The 25,000-nt window shown below is 43.9% G+C and overlaps 1 protein-coding gene across 1 annotated transcript in view; it reads left to right on the top strand.

Annotated features, from left to right (window-relative positions):
- LOC138371193 (mucin-2-like) overlaps positions 1-17,750 on the top strand; it is a 33,022-nt gene extending 15,272 nt beyond the window's left edge. Inside the window, exons 4-5 of the mRNA XM_069336033.1 lie at positions 947-1,131; positions 17,491-17,750. Coding sequence (XP_069192134.1) covers positions 947-1,131; positions 17,491-17,750 — 445 coding nt within the window. The remainder of the gene's footprint in view (positions 1-946; positions 1,132-17,490) is intronic.
- The last annotated feature ends 7,250 nt before the right edge of the window (positions 17,751-25,000 follow it).

Below are 25,000 nucleotides of genomic sequence, written 5' to 3' on the forward strand. Positions count from 1 at the left end.
TGGTGATTATTGTGCAGGGGAAAGGGAGGGGTTGGGCTAGGGTGTGTGTGTGTACTCACCTAATTGTGCTTGCGGGGGTTGAGCTTTGGCTCTTTGGTCATGTGTGTGTGTGTGTGTGTGTGGGTGGGTGTGTGTGTGTGTGTGTGTGTGTGTGTGTGTGTGTGTGTGTGTGTGTGGGTGTGTGTGTGTGTGTGTGTGGGTGGGTGGGTGGGTGGGTGTGTGGGTGTGGGTGTGTGTGTGTGTGGGTGTGGGTGTGGGTGTGTGGGTGTGGGTGTGTGTGTGTGGGTGTGGGTGTTTTCAAAAATGAAAACAATTAAATAAAGATTAAAAACGCTACATGAAACTCATTCATTAGCAACTCCATTTGTGCCTGCGTTCTCTCTCTCTCTCTCTCTCTCTCTCTCTCTCTCTCTCTCTCTCTCTCTCTCTCTCTCTCTCTCTCTCTCTCTCTCTATAAAGCACACTATTTTTGTGTCAACAATTTTGTAAATGAAACCTCCAGCACCACGCAACATGATACAAAGCAATTCCAATATACGTTCACTAACCGGCAACATTATTGTCTCATATATATTTCACCTTCATACCAGTACCTGTTGCCTGCACACACACACACACACACACACACACACACACACACACACACACACACACACACACACACACACACACACACACACACACACACACCCGCAACACCTGTGTCAGGTCTCGCCCTCTCTCCTTCAGAAGTTCTCCTGCTGGGGTGTAAATGACAATATATATATCATGTCATTATATATATGTTTGCAAGAATTATAATCGCAATTAATTTTCAGTTCTGGAGTTTAAATTGCTAGGCAGTGGCCGCAAGGAGCAGTTAGCAAGATTTGTGACAGGAATTTGGTTGGAAAGCCAAGACAAAGCGTAATGTATAGGATGACCAGAGCTGATTTGCATACGAAAGCTCCCACGTGGGTAATGACACCGTGGGAGACGAGCAGGCACTCCCGCTCTCCCTGGCGGATCACCCAGGCCAATGGTCGTCGTTACTACGGGAGGATGAAACTGCCAGTGACTTCTCGCTGCGAGAAGAAGGTAGACATGCCCTCGAAGGTTGCTTGTTGTGGAGGGTGATGGAGGTGGTGGAGAGTGAGAAACGTGTAGTGAAAATGGTTAGAGTAATGATTGGGGGAAATAATGAAGTACAGTGGTGGTGGTCGTGTGTAGTGATGATAGTGTCAGTGGTGGTGGTCGTGTGTAGTGATGATAGTGTCAGTGGTGGTGGTCGTGTGTAGTGATGATAGTGTCAGTGGTGGTGGTCGTGTGTAGTGATGATAGTGTCAGTGGTGGTGGTCGTGTGTAGTGATGATAGTGTCAGTGATGGTGGTGGTCGTGTGTAGTGATGATAGTGTCAGTGGTGGTGGTCGTGTGTAGTGATGATAGTGTCAGTGATGGTGGTGGTCGTGTGTAGTGATGATAGTGTCAGTGGTGGTGGTCGTGTGTAGTGATGATAGTGTCAGTGGTGGTGGTCGTGTGTAGTGATGATAGTGTCAGTGATGGTGGTCGTTGATAGTGTCAGTGGTGGTGGTCGTGTGTAGTGATGATAGTGTCAGTGGTGGTGGTCGTGTGTAGTGATGATAGTGTCAGTGGTGGTGGTCGTGTGTAGTGATGATAGTGTCAGTGGTCGTGTGTAGTGATGATAGTGTCAGTGGTGGTGGTCGTGTGTAGTGATGATAGTGTCAGTGGTGGTGGTCGTGTGTAGTGATGATAGTGTCAGTGGTGGTGGTCATGTGTAGTGATGATAGTGTCAGTGGTGGTGGTCGTGTGTAGTGATGATAGTGTCAGTGGTGATGGTGGTCGTGTGTAGTGATGATAGTGTCAGTGATGATGGTGGTCGTGTGTAGTGATGATAGTGTCAGTGGTGATGGTGGTCGTGTGTAGTGATGATAGTGTCAGTGGTGGTGGTCGTGTGTAGTGATGATAGTGTCAGTGGTGGTGGTCGTGTGTAGTGATGATAGTGTCAGTGGTGGTGGTCGTGTGTAGTGATGATAGTGTCAGTGATGGTGGTGGTCGTGTGTAGTGATGATAGTGTCAGTGGTGGTGGTCGTGTGTAGTGATGATAGTGTCAGTGATGGTGGTCGTGTGTAGTGATGATAGTGTCAGTGATGGTGGTCGTGTGTAGTGATGATAGTGTCAGTGGTGGTGGTCGTGTGTAGTGATGATAGTGTCAGTGGTGGTGGTCATGTGTAGTGATGATAGTGTCAGTGGTGGTGGTCGTGTGTAGTGATGATAGTGTCAGTGATGATGGTGGTCGTGTGTAGTGATGATAGTGTCAGTGGTGGTGGTCATGTGTAGTGATGATAGTATCAGTGGTGGTGGTCGTGTGTAGTGATGATAGTGTCAGTGATGATGGTGGTCGTGTGTAGTGATGATAGTGTCAGTGGTGATGGTGGTCGTGTGTAGTGATGATAGTGTCAGTGGTGGTGGTCGTGTGTAGTGATGATAGTGTCAGTGGTGGTGGTCGTGTGTAGTGATGATAGTGTCAGTGGTGGTGGTCGTGTGTAGTGATGATAGTGTCAGTGGTGGTGGTCGTGTGTAGTGATGATAGTGTCAGTGGTGGTGGTCGTGTGTAGTGATGATAGTGTCAGTGGTGGTGATCGTGTGTAGTGATGATAGTGTCAGTGATGGTGGTCGTTGATAGTGTCAGTGGTGGTGGTCGTGTGTAGTGATGATAGTGTCAGTGGTGGTGGTCGTGTGTAGTGATGATAGTGTCAGTGGTGGTGGTCGTGTGTAGTGATGATAGTGTCAGTGATGGTGATCGTGTGTAGTGATGATAGTGTCAGTGGTGGTGGTCGTGTGTAGTGATGATAGTGTCAGTGGTGGTGGTCGTGTGTAGTGATGATAGTGTCAGTGGTGGTGGTCGTGTGTAGTGATGATAGTGTCAGTGGTGGTGGTCGTGTGTAGTGATGATAGTGTCAGTGGTGGTGGTCGTGTGTAGTGATGATAGTGTCAGTGGTGGTGGTCGTGTGTAGTGATGATAGTGTCAGTGATGATGGTGGTCGTGTGTAGTGATGATAGTGTCAGTGGTGGTGGTCGTGTGTAGTGATGATAGTGTCAGTGGTGGTGGTCGTGTGTAGTGATGATAGTGTCAGTGATGATGGTCGTGTGTAGTGATGATAGTGTCAGTGGTGGTGGTCGTTGATAGTGTCAGTGGTGGTGGTCGTGTGTAGTGATGATAGTGTCAGTGATGATGGTGGTCGTGTATAGTGATGATAGTGTCAGTGGTGGTGGTCGTGTGTAGTGATGATAGTGTCAGTGATGATGGTGGTCGTGTATAGTGAAGATGGTTGCATTATATTCATAATTTAAAAAAAAAATGATATAGGGAAAAAAAAGGACATGTCATTACTTTAGACAACCGGTTAGAAAGGCGGAATCCAAGAGGTAATGCTCGATCCTGCACGCTCAAATCGGTGACTACAAATAGGTGAGGACACATATACATTCACAATGATTTAATTTATTCCACTAAAATAAAAAAATTAATTGAATTTAATCGGCTTATTCAACAGCAGATTTATGGAACCTTCACATATGTAAATAATTTACACAATTGTTTAGCAGTAAACTGTGCGAGCGAGGGGGGGGGGGAAATGGTGAAAGAAAAATTATGAAAGCTAGAGTGAGAGCGAGCTAAAATATGTAAAAGTGAGAGTGAATGAGTGAATATGTTAGAATGAGAAAACTATGAGTGAAATTATCATTTGACTTAGCATGCACGGAGACACGTAAGAGTGAGGAACACAATGAGAGTCATTGAATGGAATTGGAAGTGAAGAATAGAGTGCGATACAGAATAAGAATATATTATATATATATATATATATATATATATATATATATATATATATATATATATATGTATATATATATATATATATATATATATATATATATATATATATATATATATATATATATATATATATATATATATATATATATATATATATGACAGTGTCAGACTACGGAGGAAAATTGAAACAGGAATTTCCTTAAGTACTTTCGTATATTAATACATCTTCAATAGGAGTCTGAAGATGTATTTTCGTATTAATATACGAAGGTACTTAGGGAAATTCCTGTTTCAATTTTCCTCCGTGGTCTGACACTGTCATTTTTAATCACGTGTTTATTTTCGTGATATACACACACACACATATATATATATATATATATATATATATATATATATATATATATATATATATATATATATATATATATATATATATATATATATATAATATTATATATGTATGTATATAAAATGTGTGTGTGTGTTTTATTGTTTTATGTAATTTCGGGAAAGAAATGAGAATCATTTTTAGGGTAGAGCCGTTGTGTGAGCATGGATTAAGGAACAAAGGATCACCCGGAGAATGTTTAACAATTACCAACCCAACAGTTTCCGCGCTGTGAAAGACTAATGAATGGAAATTAATTGGATTACTGTCGTTCGCTTTTTTCTGACCTATCACAATTTCGATAGCGATATTTATCCATTTTTGTAACTGAAGCTTCAAAGTGAAAACAACAGAATTTGATGGCATTACGGCAAAAAATACATTCTTTCATTCCAAACAATAAATGAATGGGGCCGATACAGGCAAGAACAGAAACAAAAACATTTACTTGTTATTTTAATTAAAAAAGAAACCATATATTCAATTTAATTCAGATTAAGAACTTTATACAAAATTTTATCGAATGATGTATCTGCCTTTAATGACATATAGTCTGCCAGTAGGAGCAGACTGACAGTCAAACACTGGGAGCAGACTGGCAGTCAAACACTGAGAGCAGACTGACAGTCAAACACTGAGAGCAGACTGACAGTCAAACACTGGGAGCAGACTGACAGTCAAACACTGAGAGCAGACTGACAGTCAAACACTGGGAGCAGACTGACAGTCAAACACTGAGAGCAGACTGACAGTCAAACACTGGGAGCAGACTGACAGTCAAAGCTAAGAAGCAGACAGACAGACAAAAACAACTTCATCATACCTACACTAAAGGTGTTGCATGTTTCTGCTGGACAAAACATACTAGCAGCCTTCTGAATGCAGATCAACAACAAAAGCAATGAAGACCCAGGAATGTGCAATTGTATTCCGACCGTCTGCACCGAATATTGCATGTGAACGGGGCCAAGCGATCTTATGTGTTTATGTGAACGGGGACAAGCGATCTTATGTGTTTATGTGAACGGGGCCAAGCGATCTTATGTGTTTATGTGAACGGGGCTAAGCGATCTTATGTGTTTATGTGAACGGGGCCAAGCGATCTTATGTGTTTATGTGAACGGGGACAAGCGATCTTATGTGTTTATGTGAACGGGGCCAAGCGATCTTATGTGTTTATGTGAACGAGGCCAAGCGATCTTATGTGTTTATGTGAACGGGGCCAAGCGATCTTATGTGTTTATGTGAACGGGGCCAAGCGATCTTATGTGTTTATGTGAACGGGGCCAAGCGATCTTATGTGTTTATGTGAACGGGGCCAAGCGATCTTATGTGTTTATGTGAACGGGGCCAAGCGATCTTATGTGTTTATGTGAACGGGGCCAAGCGATCTTATGTGTTTATGTGAACGGGGCCAAGCGATCTTATGTGTTTATGTGAACGGGGCCAAGCGATCTTATGTGTTTATGTGAACGGGGCCAAGCGATCTTATGTGTTTATGTGAACGGGGCCAAGCGATCTTATGTGTTTATGTGAACGGGGCCAAGCGATCTTATGTTTATGTGAACGGGGCCAAGCGATCTTATGTGTTTATGTGAACGGGGCCAAGCGATCTTATGTGTTTATGTGAACGGGGCCAAGCGATCTTATGTGTTTATGTGAACGGGGCCAAGCGATCTTATGTGTTTATGTGAACGGGGCCAAGCGATCAAAGTGAACGAATCACCGATCAAAGTGAACGAATCACCGATCAAAGTGAACGAATCACCGATCAAAGTGAACGAATCACCGATCAAAGTGAACGAATCACCGATCAAAGTGAACGAGGCCAAGCGATCGTATGTTTATATAAACGAGGCCAAACGCTCATTCCCCGCGGTCCGGTCCCTGGTTAGTCGTCCCAGTTGGCTGTTTGGTCAAGCAAGATGCACGACGCCTCTGCTCGCAGTCCGGTGCATGAATGACAGCCCGGTTGATCAGGTCTTCTTTTGGGTCATGAATGTCTCTCAACCAATAACTGTTGATTTATTGTATTTAGTAGTTCCTTATATTTCGATTCCACACACTTTTATTTTCTTATTAGGTCCCCAGATGATCTCTCTTCCAGCTATATTATTTTCATTTTCATGTTTCATTTTCCTAGACTATCTTTCTTCATTGTTTCTAATCATTTATCTTCTTGATTCTAATCACGGTTCAATTACGATTGTTTTCCTTCAACTGCAATTTTGTGCACAGAATTTCTCCTCATTTGCAAACCTTTCTCCTCACTTGCAAACCTTTCTCCTCACTTGCAAACCTTTCTCCTCACTTTATTTCCATCACAGGTTTTCATCTCCGTTTTACACTCCTCTCCTGCCTTCCTCTACATTTGTGTCTTGTTCCTCACTTCCTCTTTCTCTCCTCCTCTCCCCTCTTCTCCCCTTCGCCCACGGCACATATATACACCAATTTGAATGACACAAATGTAAAATTATTGCTCCCCGCAGCGCACAGACCTTCTGGTTAATTTCCTGTTTCTGTCACTCTGTCCGTCTCTCTGTCTCTCTGCCAGTAAGTGTCTTCTCTCTCGCCTACTGTCTATCTATCTCTCACTGTGTTGTCAGCTTTATTTCTCTATAGTGCTTCACCGATTACGTATATATATGTATCGATTTCAACTCCTCGCTTCCCCCTCTCTCTCTCTGAGAATCTGAGAAATCTAATCAATCCACAGACAGCAGCAATGGCAATACAATAAACAAAAATGAGACCTCTAGCAATAACAACAATAATAACAGATGATACAGACAGTGGTAGACGGGGCAGTAACGACAATAACAGAGGCAACAACACCGGCTGGAAGTGGAGCATAAAAATAATGTTTGAAGGAACAGTAGCAACATTAGTGGCAGGAGGAGCAGTAGCCTTACACGTGTCAGAAGTAGCAGTCTCAACACCGGTAACAACTACACCGGGGGTAAATGTAGCTGTATTAATAGCCAGTCTTCAGGCATCAACAGCAGATTCAGAAGCACCAGCAACGGTTTCAACAGTAGCTGTATCGAAAGCAAAACCAGCAGAGATAACAATGCACATTTCTATGGGATAAACTGGAACAGTAGTAACATCAACGTCACGATCAAGAACACCAGTGGCAGGAGCAGTAACAATACCAACACAATGGACATTAACAACTCTGCCGGCTGAAGCAGTTGTAACAGCAGCAGCAGCATAGACGCCAGCAGCAGAACACGCATTAACAACGGGCAAGATAAAGGGAGGGCCTCTCGTCTGTCTTTCATCCCCATTTAACGGCAAAACAAAGTAGAAAAGAGAGAACAAGACATAGACTGAGAGGGGAAACCCCAAAACCATGAGACGAGTAGAGTAACACTAATAAATGCTAGAAACCTTTGCTCCCAGATGAACATGACAACATTCGCAATTAATCCACCTGACAGATAGAGCAAAATAAAAGTCCAAATTTGATATAGAAAAGGTAATTAGTTTGGAGCGGGCGAGTTGTGGGATTTCCTGTGGGAGCGTATGACTCTTGTTATTATGCTGGCTAATATATTGCTCCTTGTTATTACACTTCTCGCGTGGCATTATCCCTCAGCCTAGATTTAGTGCTTTAATCAAATTACTTAGTGGCTGGTAGCTGCAGTGTGAGAGTGAGGAGAGACGGAGAGCAAGGGATAGGATGGAGAGAGGAGAAGGAAAGGAAAAGAAGGTAGATAAAGGAAGAGATAGAGAAGGGAAGGAAATGATGCATTATCATTGACTACTTTATTCGTATTATTGTATACTTTTTTTAATTTCTCTCTCTCACTCCATCTCTCATATGGTAAATTAAGTTATTATATTGGGGTAAGGAAAATATGTATTTATAATACGAGCTTGTGAAAAGTTTCCTCAATCTTATTTATATAGATATATATATATATATATATATATATATATATATATATATATATATATATATATATATATATATATATATATATATATATATAATATATGTGTGTGTGTAATATACACACACACACAAGCCTAGTTGTGTTTAGCAGGGGTTGAGCTGTGTTCTTTCAATGCGCCTCTCAACTGGCAGTCAATCAAATGTTACTACTATTTTTTCACACACACACACACACACACACACACACACACACACACACACACACACACACACACACACACACACACAGCAAGCAGCCCGTAACAACTGTCTAACTCCCAGGTACCTATTTACTGCTAGGTAACAGGTGCATCAGGGTGAAAGAAAGTCCTTATTTGTCTCTGCCGGTGCCGGGAATCGAACTCGGGCCACAGGATTACAAATCCCGCGCGCTGTCCACTCAGCTACCAGACCCCGTGAATATCGCTAGGTCAATATCGTGAATTATATGTGTGTGTGTGTGTGTGTGTGTGTGTGTGTGTGTGTGTGTGTGTGTGTGTGTGTTTGTATCCCACAACCTTCTGGGTGATTCATCAAGGATAGACAATCCTGATTTTTTTGAATGTTTGAATCATTGAATTGAATTGAGTGTTTGAATCATTTGCACACCCAGCAACCAAAAGACACGCAATGAAAAAGCCCAAACAGTCCAGGGACAACCTGGAAGGGGAGGATATCTATTGCTATGATTCATGCTGTAACATGCAACCGGAGGAATCTCTCATTATAACAGTCCCCCATGCAGGGGTCTTTGTTTTTTTCGTTTATATATGTCTGCAACAGACATATGTAAAGATTCAGACACCTCCTCTACATTGCAGTGGAGTTCCACCTTAGTAACGCAGTTCATACTGACTACACCTGTATTTGTAACAGTCTAATACAGTCTCCGTGGTGTAGTGGTAAGACACTCGCCTGGCGTTCCGCGAGCGCTATGTCATGGGTTCGTATCCTGGCCGGGGAGGATTTACTGGGCGCAATTCCTTAACTGTAGCCTCTGTTTAACGCAACAGTAAAATGTGTACTTGGTTGTAACAAGGATTCTTCGCGGCGGGGATCGTATTCCAGGGACCTGCCCGAAACGCTACGCGTTCTAGTGGCTCTACAAGAATGTAACAACTCTTGTATATATCTCAAAAAAAAAAAAAAAAAAAAAAAAAAAAAAAAAAAAAAAAAAAAAAAAAAAAAAAAAAACGGTGAAAGCTGACCGATAAGGATTGCAGGGAGAATGCAATGTAGAAGCTCCAAGGGTTGTCATGCAAGACAGAGTGAAGTTATTGACATCACCAAGAGGCGCCATGCTAAGCTCAGTGCCAAGCAGAGAGAGAACCTCACATTTGAACGACCCATAACCTGACGATCCCTCACATCACTCAGATGGCATCACAATATACCCCTTAAATGGGGTTATCTTGAGATGATTTCGGGGTTTTAGTGTCCCCGCGGCCCGGTCCTCGACCAGGCCTCCACCCCCAGGAAGAAGCCCGTGACAGCTGACTAACACCCAGGTACCTATTTTACTGCTAGGTAACAGGGACATAGGTTGAAAGAAACTCTGCCCATTGTTTCTCACCGGCGCCTGGGATCGAACCCAGGACCACAGGATCACAAGTACAGCGTACTGTCCGCTCGGCCGACCGGCTCCCTACAGGTGGTGTATATTACACGTGCGTGTCAACCCTGGTTGACACCTATACACACCTGGGTGGTGAAGGGACGTGTAGTGCAACCAACCACAGGAAAACAGTGAAAGCATACAAATTCCAGCAAGTGAAAGATCAGTACACTTGTGTTTCCATAACATATGAGATGTTCAGCTCCTGGAGTAAGGGTGTCTTGAACTTTCTCCGAGAATTTGTTCACTGGCACCTCCAGACACTCGAGAGCCGCCAATTTGCTGTTTCAGCGCGTCAGTGAGGCACTCCAAAGAGGGAGACGCTTATATTGTGTTCTGGTTCCGGCCCGGAAGCTGAGGCGCTCCACGACCTTTAACCATTCATTTTATTCAGCAATGTGTAACTTGTAACACTTAATTATCAAATAATGCAAAACAAAGTAGCAAAAGATAAGGGGGATGACAAAAGAAAATGGAAACAACAACGTTGGAAACCTAAAGATCTCAATGATTTGATGATTCAAGTAATTGAATCTAAAAATCTCAACGATAAATCAATGACTGCAACACACACATCTTCTCTATATTTCTCATGTTCTTCATCTGGGCAGAAAGTTGAGGAAAATAACGCTCTAAAGTTCACTTTACAATTTGGCCGAAGTGAGAGAGACTCGTGTCTTTGAACCTGTCAGCATCTTGCCAAGGCGGAGGGGCAGAGGGAGACAAGTTAGGTGAAGTCATAGAGCATCCGAGCAAGAAGGGTGATAAGAACACCCAGTGGCTGGAGAGGAAGGTGTGGGTGCGGCCTGAATGTTCTTACTTGGTCTTGAGAATGTTAGAATGTATGTGAGTGCGAGCTGGCTTTTGATAGTTGGTTAAGAGTGTTAGACGCGTATAGGGCGTCGCCAATATCTAATCTTTTATTGTCATTGTATCTATCAGTTATGTCTTTGTTTGGTAAACATGTAGTTGCTACACTCAACCAGGCAATCACAGTGATATCCTGATGAACAACACCGATATAATAGGCAGAAACAATACAATACGATACAATACAGTAGTAGAAGAGCACAACACGATACAACACAATAGCGGACCCGGAATATATATATGACACATCACATTGGATGCGTTATATTATACAACTCAGTAACACAGCACAATACAATACGCTAAAATACAACACAGAACAATACAACATAGCAAAATACAACACAGCACGTCACAATACAACACAACAGGTACATCACGATGTTTCAAAAATCTGGCATTGGCTCTCTCATTCACCCTCCCCTCTTAACCTGGCACTCCAAGTATCCCTAACTCAGGACAATGGCTTCTGAGACAAGTGCAGAGAGAGAAGGAAGGGGAGGGAGAGAGAAGGAAGGGGGAGGGGGAGAGATGGAGGGGAGGGGGAGAGATGGAGGGGAGGGGGAGGGGAAGAGATGGAAGGGAGGGGGAGGGGGAGAGATGGAGAGGAGGGGGAGAGATGGAGGGGAGGGGGAGGGGAAGAGATGGAAGGGAGGGGGAGGGGGAGAGATGGAGAGGAGGGGGAGAGATGGAGGGGAGGGGGAGGGGAAGAGATGGAAGGGAGGGGGAGGGGGAGAGATGGAGGGGAGGGGGAGAGATGGAGGGGGGAGAGAGACAAGCCCCACAGACAGACACAGATACGCCACAGACAGGTGTAGAGGTGTGCCATCGCAGCTGTAAGTCAAGAGAAGAGAGCAAGAAACGGTTGAACTAAAGAAGTAATTGTCTGTAAGGAAGCAGGTGGAGAGTTGTAGCCTAGATGAAGAGGCATAAGAGGCTAGTATTGAGGGGGATGAAGAGGAGGTTAGGAGACGAAAGGGAAAAAGAAGACTAGGCGAAAGAGAAAGAAAGGAGAAAAGAGGGAAATGGAGAAGAGAGACGGAAATAGGAAGAGGGTCTTTCACAGTAAAGGGGAACTGAGGGGTGAGAGGGGAGGTGAAGTGTTGTACACGTGGAGTGTTGGTGGGAGGGAGGCAGGGAGGGAAGCTGAGAGTAGGGAGGGAGGCAGGGAGAGAAGCAGGGGAGCAGGAAGGGATGAGGAAGAAATGAGGGAGGGAGGAAGGGAGGGAAGGAGGCATGAAAAAGTGAGGGAGCTAAGGCAGGAAGGAGAGGGTAAGAGGAGAAAAGAAGATTAAAGAGAAAGAGAGAGAGAGAAATTTATGGAGAGAGGAAGGGGGGAGGGAGAGGCGAAGGAAAACAGTCCAATAGTGAGAGAGAGGAATAAAAGAAGATAATTACTGCAGCAGAATGAGTACAAGGGCCAGAAAGGTAATATGGGAAAGAACAAAACAAACATCTATATATTACACGAAGAAAAATGGTCATTAGACGCAGAAAAATGTAAGATGAGTGAGCGACAAAATTCTGAATGAAAATACTGTAATTATATTACTAACAAGTTCTTCAAGTAAGGTCAATATGCCCTTATAGTTAGTCGTCATTACCAGTGACGGAGGAGGAGGAGGAGGAGGCGGTGGAGTTAGCAGGAGGAGGAGGAGCAGGCGGTGGAGTTAGCAGGAGGAGGAGGAGCAGGCGGTGGAGTTAGGAGGAGGAGGAGGAGCAGGCGGTGGAGTTAGGAGGAGGAGGAGGAGAGGACATATGTAAACAAACGAACGGCGCATGAGAAGGAGAGGCAGGAGGAGATTGTCCCTAGTGTGCCCCGCCCCTAGTGTGCCCCTTATCATGGGTGGGTTTAGGCCGGCGGTGTTGGTGCCCACGACGGCAACACAGCACTATGTTAAGGCTCCCTCACACTGCCTTGTGGCCCACAACCTGTGCGAGGGAGAGAGAGAGAGATAAGGAGAGAGGTGCAGATGGAAAGGAGAGAGGACCTGGGAAAATGAGTGAAATAAATGAGTGGGAAGATGTAATATAGGTTGTGGTGGAGGTATACGGGTGAGAGACATTTGAGGCGGGTAGGAGAGAGATTGGAGGTAGTGATGAGGATTGTTTCATTGGGGTGATGGTGATGGGGATTAGTTTTGGTGGTAAATGAGGGGGGGGGGTAGGGGGGTGATGGTAATGGTCATTGGTGTGGGCGGTGGTCACTGTCGAATGGAAGCGATGGAGATTCGGGATAATGACAGTAGGGTTAATACCATTATCCCCGAGGTAATGGTGGTTAGTAGCGGTGGTGGTGATTACTAGTGGTGGTACCTGTGATTGGCGGATGTGATGCTAATGGGAATAGTGGTTGTGACTGATAGCAGTCATGTCACCAGCGATGAAGAGTTTGGCTTCCCACAGTCTGGAACAGGAAGCCTCTTAGGGTTGTGAGGTCCTGGTGAGCACACTACTCACCTCAGGACCCAACCTCACACAGACTTCTTGCTTACTACACAGCAAGACTCTAATGAGTGTGAGGTCAGGGTAAGTCTGTGTTTGATTATAATAAGGCGGAATATGCAAGGGAGAAAAATTAAATAGAAAAAAGTTGAAATATAAGTAAAAAGTCAGAGAAGGAGAAGAGGGAGAGATGGAGAGAGTGAAGCAGGGGAGGTGTGAGCTTAGCTCCAAGTTGACTAATGTCTAGATCAACGAACACCTTCTTAAGGTTATCTTGAGATGATTTCGGGGCTTTTAGTGTCCCCGCGGCCCGGTCCTCGACCAGGCCTCCACCCCCAGGAAGCAGCCCGTGACAGCTGACTAACACCCAGGTACCTATTTTACTGCTAGGTAACAGGGGCATAGGGTGAAAGAAACTCTGCCCATTGTTTCTCGCCGGCGCCCGTGATCGAACCCAGGACCACAGGATCACAAGTCCAGCGTGCTGTCCGCTCGGCCGACCGGCTCCCTTCACTTCATCTCTGGACAGATTCTCACACTCTTGACCACAAGCCTTCAGTTATACAAGAGATGAAATGCTCACTTCCATGAAATTAAAAGACGCTTCAGTAGCATCTGTCAAGGGTTACATTTTCTGCCGAGAGAGCACACATAATAGTGCTTATTAGCTCCTCAAGATTGGAGGAGAGGAAGAAATTCCGCGCTCACTGACAGAGTAAACGTCACGGTGGGTATTTTAAAAAACACATTTTAAATTACGTAAACATGTCCACCAAAAGAACCTATAGTATACTAAGGCTAACTCACACCAGAGTAAGGGGAGACATGATAACCACTTACAAAATTAACAGGGTGGACAAAGACAAATTATTTAGCATGAGTGTACAAGGGGACACAGGTGCAAACTTAATACCCAAATGAGCCACAGAGACATTAGAAAGAATTTTTTCAGTGTCAGAGTAGTTAAGAAATAAAATGCATTAGTCAATGATGTGGTGGAGGCTGATTCCATACACAGTTTCACATGAAGATTTGATGGGACCCAATAGACTCCAGAATCTGTACAAAGGTTGATTGACAGTAGTGAGGCAGGACCAAAGAGCCAAAGCTCAACCCCCGCAAACACAACTAGGTGAGTACCTGCTCAACAGCAGCGGCTGCAAAATGCGAAGGTAGCGTGTTCCCTCACGACTGGAATATGTACCAGTCTCCTCCAGTTCCCATCACCACCATCACCACCACCACCATCACCACCATCTTTAATACGATTTCAGTGGGAAGTTTGACAAACGAATACAACTGTCTCATCTGTCGTCGTCCCTTCAACTTCTAGTGTGTGGTCTGGTCAACCTACTTCAGCCACGTTATTGTGACTCATCGCCTGCAACTGTCTCAATAAATCGTTGCTGAATTTGTCAGCTGAGTAGTCTTGAACAACAAAGAGATGTTGTAAGCTTTGTGGTTAAGAACAAGCCCATTAGTCTCAAGGTTCAGTTTCCTGCCTAACATCACGAAGGCATTCCGAAGGCGGCTTTTACAACGCAAGACGCTCAGTTAGCATTACCTTCACTCTGAATGTGCAATTCTTAAGAATATCACTCCATCAGCCATCACAGTTATTCTTAGCTGACCAATATTTGGAATATGATGTCTTAATATTCGAGTCAAATGACCATTCTAAAGCTCTGGGCAATAATTGGCTTCAGCTTCACTCTTTTATGTCTAATATTAAGTAAAGAATAGTCACTATATTCAACTCAAAAGTTGATCTAAAACGACGTCTCTTTGTTTATAGGAGTCATATGTGAATATTAATTCAATTCCAATTGAATCCTTGTCTTAGTTAAATAATAGGAACATTAGTGTGAGAGAGAGAGAGATAATATATGGATGTAGAGTTAGGAAGGAGAGAGAGAGAGTGGGAGATTACGACTTGAGGAAGGAAATGGAGTCGAAGTTATGAAGTATAAACGTACTAGTCTGGCATACTCTCACTCCATCCGTGTGTCCCCACTCATACTCTCTCCCTCCCTCCCACACTCTCTCCCTCCCACTCACACACTCTCCCTCCCACTCGCACTCTCTCCCTCCCACTCACACACACTCTCTCCCACTTGCACAACACTACTTTTCCTCCTCTCCTCCCGCCATCCCATTCTCCCCTTTCCACTCTTATCCCTCACCTCTTTGTCCCCCACTCCTCATCCTTCTCCCTTCCTACCCTCCCCCTCCCCCCCCACCTTCTGTCCCTCCACGCACTCCCCTCACCCAAGGTAGACGGACAAGTCTGTACATAAATAATAAAAAAAACACCAAAATTATAAATACCAAGAACTTATAACATTGACATTTTAAAATAAATAATAATAGTGTAGGTAACAACCCGCCAAACACACACCGAAACTACGACGTTGGTACAACGTTCGAACAAGTTTCAACACCTCCTAACCAGTTATAACAACCAATATAGCAAGTTGTTACAACGTTCTAATACGTCATAAACACGTTAAGCCAAGATGTAACAACTTTATTACAAGTTGTAACTAGCGGAAAATAGAGACAGTTTCGGTTTGTGTTTCCAGGGAAGGGCCTTCATATATTGATCCTTTAATCTTATTCAACTCTGAATACAATTAAAAGATGAAATCAATATATACAACGGTGACTACACATTGTATGATTGATATGAAATATTGTATGATTGTATTGATATTGATATGATTGTATGAAAAACAACATTGAGCCATAAATACAGAAGTGTCAAGCCAAAGTCATGCACAGACATAATACATTTTGAAATCAAATTCATGCAAAAGAAGGATCAAAATGTTTACCAATGCAATATGTCTGCCAATCAGTGGCCAAAGCAGCTTTCTGAAGAGTTGGTTCAGAGCTTCAAGGAGCAGGGAGAAGGCGCCCCCTCTCAACACCAGTGTGCCAGGAAATATCCTGAAATAAGGCGTAGGAGAAGACGTGTGGCGGGGAAATGTATGCAGGGAAATGCTTGGAAATGTGGGGGAAAATATGTGAAAATAAGGGAGGAGTAGAAGAGAGGATGGGGGCATCAGTGGGAGGTGGGGGAGCAGGCATGGACAGAGGAAGGGGCATTAGTAGGAGAGGAGAGGTGCGGGTAGGGTATATCATTGGGTTTATATTATATCATCAGAGGGTTTTACGGGCTATTCATGCCCGTGCCACCTCTTAGGTGGCTTAATCTTTATCAATCAATCATATCATCAGATTTAAGTTTGGGGTATCAGTTGGAGGTGGGGATAGGGTCATCATGGGGGGGGGGACGTAGGGAACCAGAGGAGGGAAGTGGTGAGTGGGGGAAATCAGTTTAAAGTATGGACTGGGGCCAATTAGTTGAAGCTAGAGATGAGTGAGATGAGTGTGAGCGACCATCGGGCCAACATGTCCACAACAGCCTGGCTGATCCGGCACTTCCTGCAGGAATTGGTCTATTTTTGTCTTTAATACGTCCACTTTTGTTGCTATAGACTGTTTCTTATGTATATTGGGAGGGTATTGAATAGCCGTGGACCTCTGATGTTCATACAGTGTTCTCTGATCTTCATGCAGTGTTCTGTGATGTTCATACAGTGTTCTCTGATGTTCACGCAGTGTTCTCTGATCTTCATGCAGTGCTCTCTGATGTTCGTACAGTGTTCTCTGATCTTCATGCAATGTTCTCTGATCTTCATGCAGTGTTCTCTGATCTTCATGCAGTGTTCTCTGATGTTCATGCAGTGTTCTCTGATGTTCATACAGTGTTCTCTGATCTTCATGCAGTGTTCTCTGATGTTCATGCAGTGTTCTCTGATGTTCATAGTGTTCTGTGATGTTCATGCAGTGTTCTGTGATGTTCATGCAGTGTTCTGTGATGTTCATACAGTGTTCTGTGATGTTCATGCAGTGTTCTGTGATGTTCATACAGTGTTCTCTGATCTTCATGCAGTGTTCTGTGATGTTCATACAGTGTTCTCTGATCTTCATGCAGTGTTCTGTGATGTTCATACAGTGTTCTCTGATCTTCATACAGTGTTCTCTGATCTTCATGCAGTGTTCTCTGATCTTCATGCAGTGTTCTGATGTTCGTGCAGTGTTCTCTGATCTTCATGCAGTGTTCTGATGTTCGTGCAGTGTTCTCTGATATTCATACAGTGTTCTCTGATGATCATGCAGTGTTCTCTGATGTTCATAGTGTTCTCTGATGTTCGTGCAGTGTTCTCTGATGTTCATACAGTGTTCTCTGATCTTCATGCAGTGTTCTCTGATGATCATGCAGTGTTCTCTGATCTTCATGCAGTGTTCTCTGATCTTCATGCAGTGTTCTCTGATGTTCATACAGTGTTCTCTGATGTTCATAGTGTTCTGTGATGTTCATACAGTGTTCTCTGATCTTCATGCAGTGTTCTCTGATCTTCATGCAGTGCTCTCTGATGTTCGTACAGTGTTCTCTGATCTTCATGCAATGTTCTCTGATTTTCATGCAGTGTTCTCTGATCTTCATGCAGTGTTCTCTGATGTTCATACAGTGTTCTGTGATGTTCGTACAGTGTTCTCTGATGTTCATACAGTGTTCTCTGATCTTCATGCAGTGTTCTCTGATCTTCATGCAGTGTTCTCTGATCTTCATGCAGTGTTCTGATGTTCGTGCAGTGTTCTCTGATGTTCGTGCAGTGTTCTCTGATGATCATGCAGTGTTCTCTGATGTTCATAGTGTTCTCTGATGTTCATGCAGTGTTCTCTGATGATCATGCAGTGTTCTCTGATGTTCATAGTGTTCTCTGATGTTCATGCAGTGTTCTCTGATCTTTATGCAGTGTTCTCTGATGTTCATGCAGTGTTCTCTGATGTTCATGCAGTGTTCTCTGATCTTCATGCAGTGTTCTGATGTTCATACAGTGTTCTCTGATGTTCATACAGTGTTCTCTGATCTTCATGCAGTGTTCTGATGTTCGTGCAGTGTTCTCTGATGTTCGTGCAGTGTTCTCTGATGTTCATGCAGTGTTCTCTGATCTTCATACAGTGTTCTCTGATGTTCATACAGTGTTCTCTGATCTTCATACAGTGTTCTGTGATGTTCATGCAGTGTTCTCTGATGGTTGCTGTCACAAAGACTGGCATGATATGTGACAATATGTGTCTGCTTGTCTGAGGTCACACTCGTGACTTGGCCTCAATAAACTTTAAAGGATTTATAATGATTTTATCGAGAGTATCATAGGGGGTTCAGGGTCATCATGATCCCCAATGCAATATGCCAACAGGTGTACAGCTTCCTGAACCTATTGGGCTCTATCATATCTACATTTGAGGCTGTGTATGGAGTCAGCCTCCACCACATTACTGCCTAATGCATTCCATTTGTTAACTACTCTGACACTGAAATAATGCTTTCTAATGTTTCTGTGGCTCATTTGGGCACTCTACCACTGCTATGTGTGTGTGTGTGTGTGTGTGTGTGTGTTTGTGTGTGTGTGTGTGTGTGTGTGTGTGTGTGTGTGTGTGTGTGTGTACTCAGCTAGTTGTATTAGCGAGGGTTGAGCTTTAGCTCTTTCGTCCCGCCTCTGAACTGTCACTCAACAGGCGTACAGATTCCTGAACCTGTATGTGTGTGTGTGTTTGCATGAGTGTGTGTGTGTGTCCGTGTAAGTTCGTAGGAGTGCGTGTAAGGAGGCAGGGGAGGGGGGGCCCGCGGAGGTGGAGGTGGTTAAGGTGCCCGCGGAGGGAAGGAGTGGGCTCGGGGCTCAGCATAACGGCAAGTTATCCTAAGTGGCACAGACGTTTGCAGAACTTAAATGGAAAGGCAGTGAGGTAGAGGCGGCGGCGGATGGCGTGACTGAGGAAGGAGCCCGGTGCTGTGATGGAGCAATATGGCGAGGGAGGCGAGGCGGCACTATTCCTATGGACCAATTGTGAAGGTCAGGGAAGGAAAGAATTGCAGAGGAGGGAGAGAGGTAGAAAAATAATAGGGTATAGGTGTGGGTTAGCATTATTAAGATATGGAGAAAATTGTGTGTATATATATATATATATATATATATATATATATATATATATATATATATATATATATATATATATATATATATATATATATATATACACAATTTTCTCCATATCTTAATAATGTTGTATATATAATAATAATATATATATATATATATATATATATATATATATATATATATATATATATATATATATATATATAAGAAGAGACGTATATCAGCAAGAAACCAGGGAATCAGAGAGCAGTAAGAACAAGAGAATGGCACACGGACCATCAAGAATGAGGCATAGAGGAATAAGAACAAGTGAATGTGAAAGATAACATGAGGAAGAAGAGAATGAGACAGAGACCAACAAGAACAAAAGGATGAAACGCAACATCATAGAACATGAGAATGAGGGAGAGAGCAGCAAAAAGAGGAAATAATACAGTTGAAAGGAACCGATAGACTAGCAACATTAATCATTGCAGGAATTGAAATGTTTAAAATCTAAAGGAAAAATTGGTAAATTTATGAAATATGGGAGGAAACAGGGGAATAAATTACAGGAAGCAGAGGAGACATTCTAAGAATTGCAAGATTAGTAGCAGAAGGAGGAGGAAGAGGAGGAAAGAAGAGAAATATGAGAAAGACGTAGCAGAAAAATTATAGATAACATGGAACAGGAGAGAGAGAGAAGTTGAACGATTTCGTGTCTAAAAATAAAACAAGGAGCCTATAGGCGAAGCCGGAAGACTGCTTTTAAGAGCAAGGTCTAAGTGCCTAGGCGGGGAAGAGAGGGAGGGATGGAGGGTGAGAAGGGGGAGGGAGGGAGGGAAGGGAAAGAGTGAGAAAGGTGAAGGAGACTAATAGTCTGACAGTGTTGGAGGATTGGGGAGTGGCAGGGAGTAAGGGAGGTTGAGTGAGAGAGGTGAAGGAAGAGTAATACTGTCAGAGTGAGGGAGAGTGATATTGTGAGAGTGAGGGAGAGTGATACTGAGAGAGTGAAGGACAATGATACTGTTAGAGGGAGGGAGAGGGGGTGGAGCTGGAGGTAGAGGTGGTGAGGAGAGAGGAAAGTGGAGTCAGAGCACATGTGGAGTCAGAGGGCCGCCAAGGTGAACACCGTATTGACAACATAATATACGATAACATGAGCCCCCAAACCAAGAAAGAGAGGAATGTGGCCGCCGTGAAAGAAACATGGGGGGAAATACGAGAGATAAGCAATACAAAATAAGCAAGAAGAAGGAAGGAAAAAAGATTAATCCCTGGATTGTAAGGAGAAAGCAAGATATGAAGGCAGAAGTGAAATCGAAACTCAAGAGGCTTAGTTGAGTAGGCCTTGTCCACGTCCAACATTATCAGTGTAAAGCCTGTTCTCCGGGCGCTCTCCTGTAAGCCCTGACTCACTCACTCACTCACTCAGCCAGCATCATAATGCCCTTAATGTTCCTCACCATTATTTGGTCAAGACATAGAAAGAAAAAACTTTTAAGTGAAAAGAAATTACCTCTTAGTTGGTTGGCCGGTGAGTGAAGCCAAATGGTTTACGGAATGGTCCGTCTGCCGCGAGGCACGCCATCCCTGGAGCATAGTGAGAGCCAGAGAGAGAGAGAGAGAGAGAGAGTGAGATAACCATTACAGTTTCTGTTATCATCTGGGCCTAAAAACAAGTGACAAACGAGGTAACGAGTAATGTGCTTGAAGCAGTTCGTGTTATCGTTATACTCCCAGTATAAACTACCATCATATATTTAATAGACGATATAAAAGAAAAATGTCTTAAACATCACTCCAAGGTATTGGAAATCTGGCCGCGTTCCACCAAGAAATAAAGTTTCAAATCTCCTGATATTGTGGAACATGGTTCCTGGAAATTGTAAATCTGATTTAGTGTTAGATCGGCGAGCGCGGCCAAGCCGTTAGTACCATTATAATAGTAATAATAATTATATTATTATTCTTAATTATGCCAATTAACGTTCCCAACGTTATTGGCATAAAACTATGCCAATAAGTAGCTACTTTAACTTGTTAGTACTACTAGTACTGCTACTTATACTTGCTTTGTTTGTTTGTGGTTGGTGGTGTTGCTCTCAGCTCACCACTGTGGTTGGTGGTGTTACTCTCAGCTCACCACTGTGGTTGGTGGTGTTGCTCTCAGCTCACCACTGTGGTTGGTGGTGTTACTCTCAGCTCACCACTGTGGTTGGTGGTGTTGCTCTCAGCTCAACACTGTGGTTGGTGGTGTTGCTCTCAGCTCAACACTGTGGTTGGTGGTGTTGCTCTCAGCTCAACACTGTGGTTGGTGGTGTTGCTCTCAGCTCAACACTGTGTTTGGTGGTGTTACTCTCAGCTCAACACTGTGTTTGGTGGTGTTACTCTCAGCATAGTGGGGCCGGGAAGAGGTACACAGGAGGGCCAGCAGCTGCCTCACATCGACACTGTGTTGCTGCCTCACATCAACACTGTGTTGTGTGGCCAAAGGTCACCACAGACCACAAAGGTCACCACAGACCACCACTCCAAGAGTCTCCTCTCCACTTCGTCTGACGCCTTCGTTTCTTAGGTGATTAAACGTCTTGTCTTAATATTTAATAATATTGCAGCAAATTGCATCGCCATACATTGTCTCTGACGTGGCTGTCATCTTTATATCCCTCTGAGTTATCTTGAGGTTATCTTGAGATGATTTCGGGGCTTTAGTGTCCCCGCGGCCCGGTCCTCGACCAGGCCTCCACCCCCAGGAAGCAGCCCGTGACAGCTGACTAACACCCAGGTACCTATTTTACTGCTAGGTAACAGGGGCATAGGATGAAAGAAACTCTGCCCATTGTTTCTCGCCGGCACCTGGGATCGAACCCAGGACCACAGGATCACAAGTCCAGCGTGCTGTCCGCTCGGCCGACCGGCTCCTATACCTGTACTGCACTCTGCCTCAAGTGGAATATTTTCAAACAATTTCGTGTTTCAAGCGACGTTTTTTAGTGATATGTTCGTTTTTTAAGTAATTTTTATAGCTTAATAAAATGAAAGGGCATAGTTAGGGATCCCTGAGGCTCGTTATGTGTCTCTAGTGGGGAGATTTGCACTTAATTGCCACTGGCTGTTTGGTGTGTTGTGTTATCTTGCAACCCGTTCTCGCACTTTCTTATAGTCAATATTGACGTATTAAATAAGTGCATATGTGACATACTAATTTATCGTGAATATTTTAGTTTACCTTGAAAAGCTTCATAGAAAACACCGACCTTACCTAACCTTCTTATTATGTTAAGATAAACATCTTATTGCTTCGTAATTACAATTATTACTTAACCTATACCTGTAATAGGTTAAGTAATAATTGTAATTACGAAGCAATAAGATGCTTATCTTAAGATACTAAGAAGGTTAGGTAAGGTCGGTGTTTTCTCTGAAGCTTTTCAAGGTAAACTAAAATATTCACGATAAATTAGTATGTCACATATGCACGTATTTAATAAGTCAATATTGACTTAAAGAAAGTGCGAGAACGGGTTGTATCTTGCCCTCAGTGGGCCACCGCTGAGATATTACTGTAGAGGACAACACTCGAAGACAACCTCGAGTTATTACTCGAGTTAACTGTTATTTTTTATAATTATTACCTTGTTTTGCATCGTTGTCCTCTAGCCCACTTTCATCCTTTTCCCTCTTCCACGTTCTCTGTCTCTTAACTGTAATCTACTTTTTGCTTGTCTTATATTTCTCCCATCTCCATCTTCCCAAGCTTCTAATATCTCTCCCACTACACCCTTCCCTCCTCCCTTTCCACCAGCTTTCTCTTCTACACTTTCCTCCGCTTTCCTCCAGGAGATCTTAATCATTCCATAATTGCCTACAACGAGTGATTAGTGTTTTTCTTCCTGCTAATTACCCAGTGGCCAATTAAGCGATTTACTGATAATTATGAGGAAACCTGTAAATATGTATAACGAATTCGCATGCAATGAAACCTATTTTCATTCGCTTATAAATATCTTTGTTCCGTATATGAGTGAGGAAGGAGTCTTGCATTGGGCATGTGTAATTATTAAGGTGACTTTCGTGTTTTGTGGGTTTCTACAGAGAATACACGAGCAGGGGGGGAGGAGGGGGGGCAGGGGGGGAGGAGGGGGGGCAGGGGGGGGGATTATTATGGGGGGATACTAAAGTGAACTCTCCGTGACCCTCAGAGGTCAGGGAAGGTCAAGATCAAGATTAGATAAGGGATTAAATGTGTGATGCGACGAGTCATGAGAATATTTTATGTGCATTTGTATGTGTTGTGTTGTGTTGTGTGTGTGTGTGTGTGTGTGTGTGTGTGTGTGTGTGTGTGTGTGTGTTGTGTGTGTGTGTGTGTGTGTTGTGTGTGTGTGTGTGTGTGTGTGTGTGTGTGTGTGTGTGTGTGTGTGTGTGTGTGTGTGTGTGTGTGTGTGTGAGTGTGTGTGTTGTGAGTGTGTGTGAGTGCCTATGTACTCACCTAGATGTGCTTGCACTAAGGAGCGTGACTCAACAACGCATTCAATACATTATTAGATGAATGCAATGCTTCATTTTCATGATTTTATCCTATATGCAATTTAGCATTTTTATTGAGTTAGCGTCACCAACCACTAAGGCTTAGTTATTCCATCTATGGATGGTTCTATCGTTGGCAACGCTCCTTCTGCCATCTCTGTGATTAATTTGTGTCTCGAGTTTCCATTTATGGCTTCTCGTTCGGCTGTTCCAAGCTTCGAACAATGCTGATTTGTCTACTTCAGCAATTGTCCTGAGAAGCATGTCATGATCACGTCCCATCTCCACTCCTCTAATGTACCTTCAGTCTTTCCTCGTAACTCAAACCCTTTAGCTCCACACCGAGTCTTGTTATTTAGCTTTGGAACTTGTCTTTTTTTCCTTGTCCTTTCCAAGCAAGGATTCTACGCCGAAAATTCAAGATTGGGTCTTACATAGTACAGTATAGAGTTCGGAAGGCTCTTCTGTCAAAGTTTCTCAGGGAGACACAGACGTTTGCCAGTATACATTAGCAGACCAATGGTTATATTTACTCATAATATAACATACTTGTGGTTATATCGACTTCTTGGCCTGTAGGGGAGCCGGTCGGCCGAGCGGACAGCACGCTGGACCTGTGATCCTGTGGTCCTGGGTTCGATCCCAGGCGCCGGCGAGAAACAATGGGCAGAGTTTCTTTCACCCTATGCCCCTGTTACCTAGCAGTAAAATAGGTACCTGGGTGTTAGTCAGCTGTCACGGGCTGCTTCCTGGGGGTGGAGGCCTGGTCGAAGACCGGGCCGCGGGGACACTAAAAAGCCCCGAAATCATCTCAAGATAACCTCAAGATTGGCCTTGATCTCCTTTTGTGATGCAAGAATCTGTCTGCCCTTCGTTCTATACTGCTGTACAGGACTTCTCACTCCTGTTCCAATCATTATATGCAAACCGTGACTTTGCATTTTGTTGGGTTAAATTCTAGCAGCCATTTGTCATACCACTTTTTTGAGTGTTGCCAGATCTGTTTGCAGTATTTCACATCGCTTTCCCGTCCTGAGTCATCTCATTGGGTTTCAATCGTTTACAAACGTTGAATTTACAGAACCAATTTCCTGTTAAGTCGTTGACATATGTAAGAAAGTGGATGGGTCCCAAAACCGTCCCATAACCTCTCTCCACTCTGGTGCCTCCACTCTGGTGCCGCCACTCTGGTGCCTCTCCACTCTGGTGCCTCGCCACTCTGGTGCCTCTCCACTCTGGTGCCTCTCCACTCTGGTGCCTCGCCACTCTAGTGCCTCCACTCTGGTGCCGCCACTCTGGTGCCTCTCCACTCTGGTGCCTCGCCACTCTGGTGCCTCTCCACTCTGGTGCCTCTCCACTCTGGTGCCTCGCCACTCTG

The sequence above is a fragment of the Procambarus clarkii genome, chromosome 35, assembly GCF_040958095.1.
Source record: "Procambarus clarkii isolate CNS0578487 chromosome 35, FALCON_Pclarkii_2.0, whole genome shotgun sequence".
Taxonomy (NCBI): domain Eukaryota; kingdom Metazoa; phylum Arthropoda; class Malacostraca; order Decapoda; family Cambaridae; genus Procambarus; species Procambarus clarkii.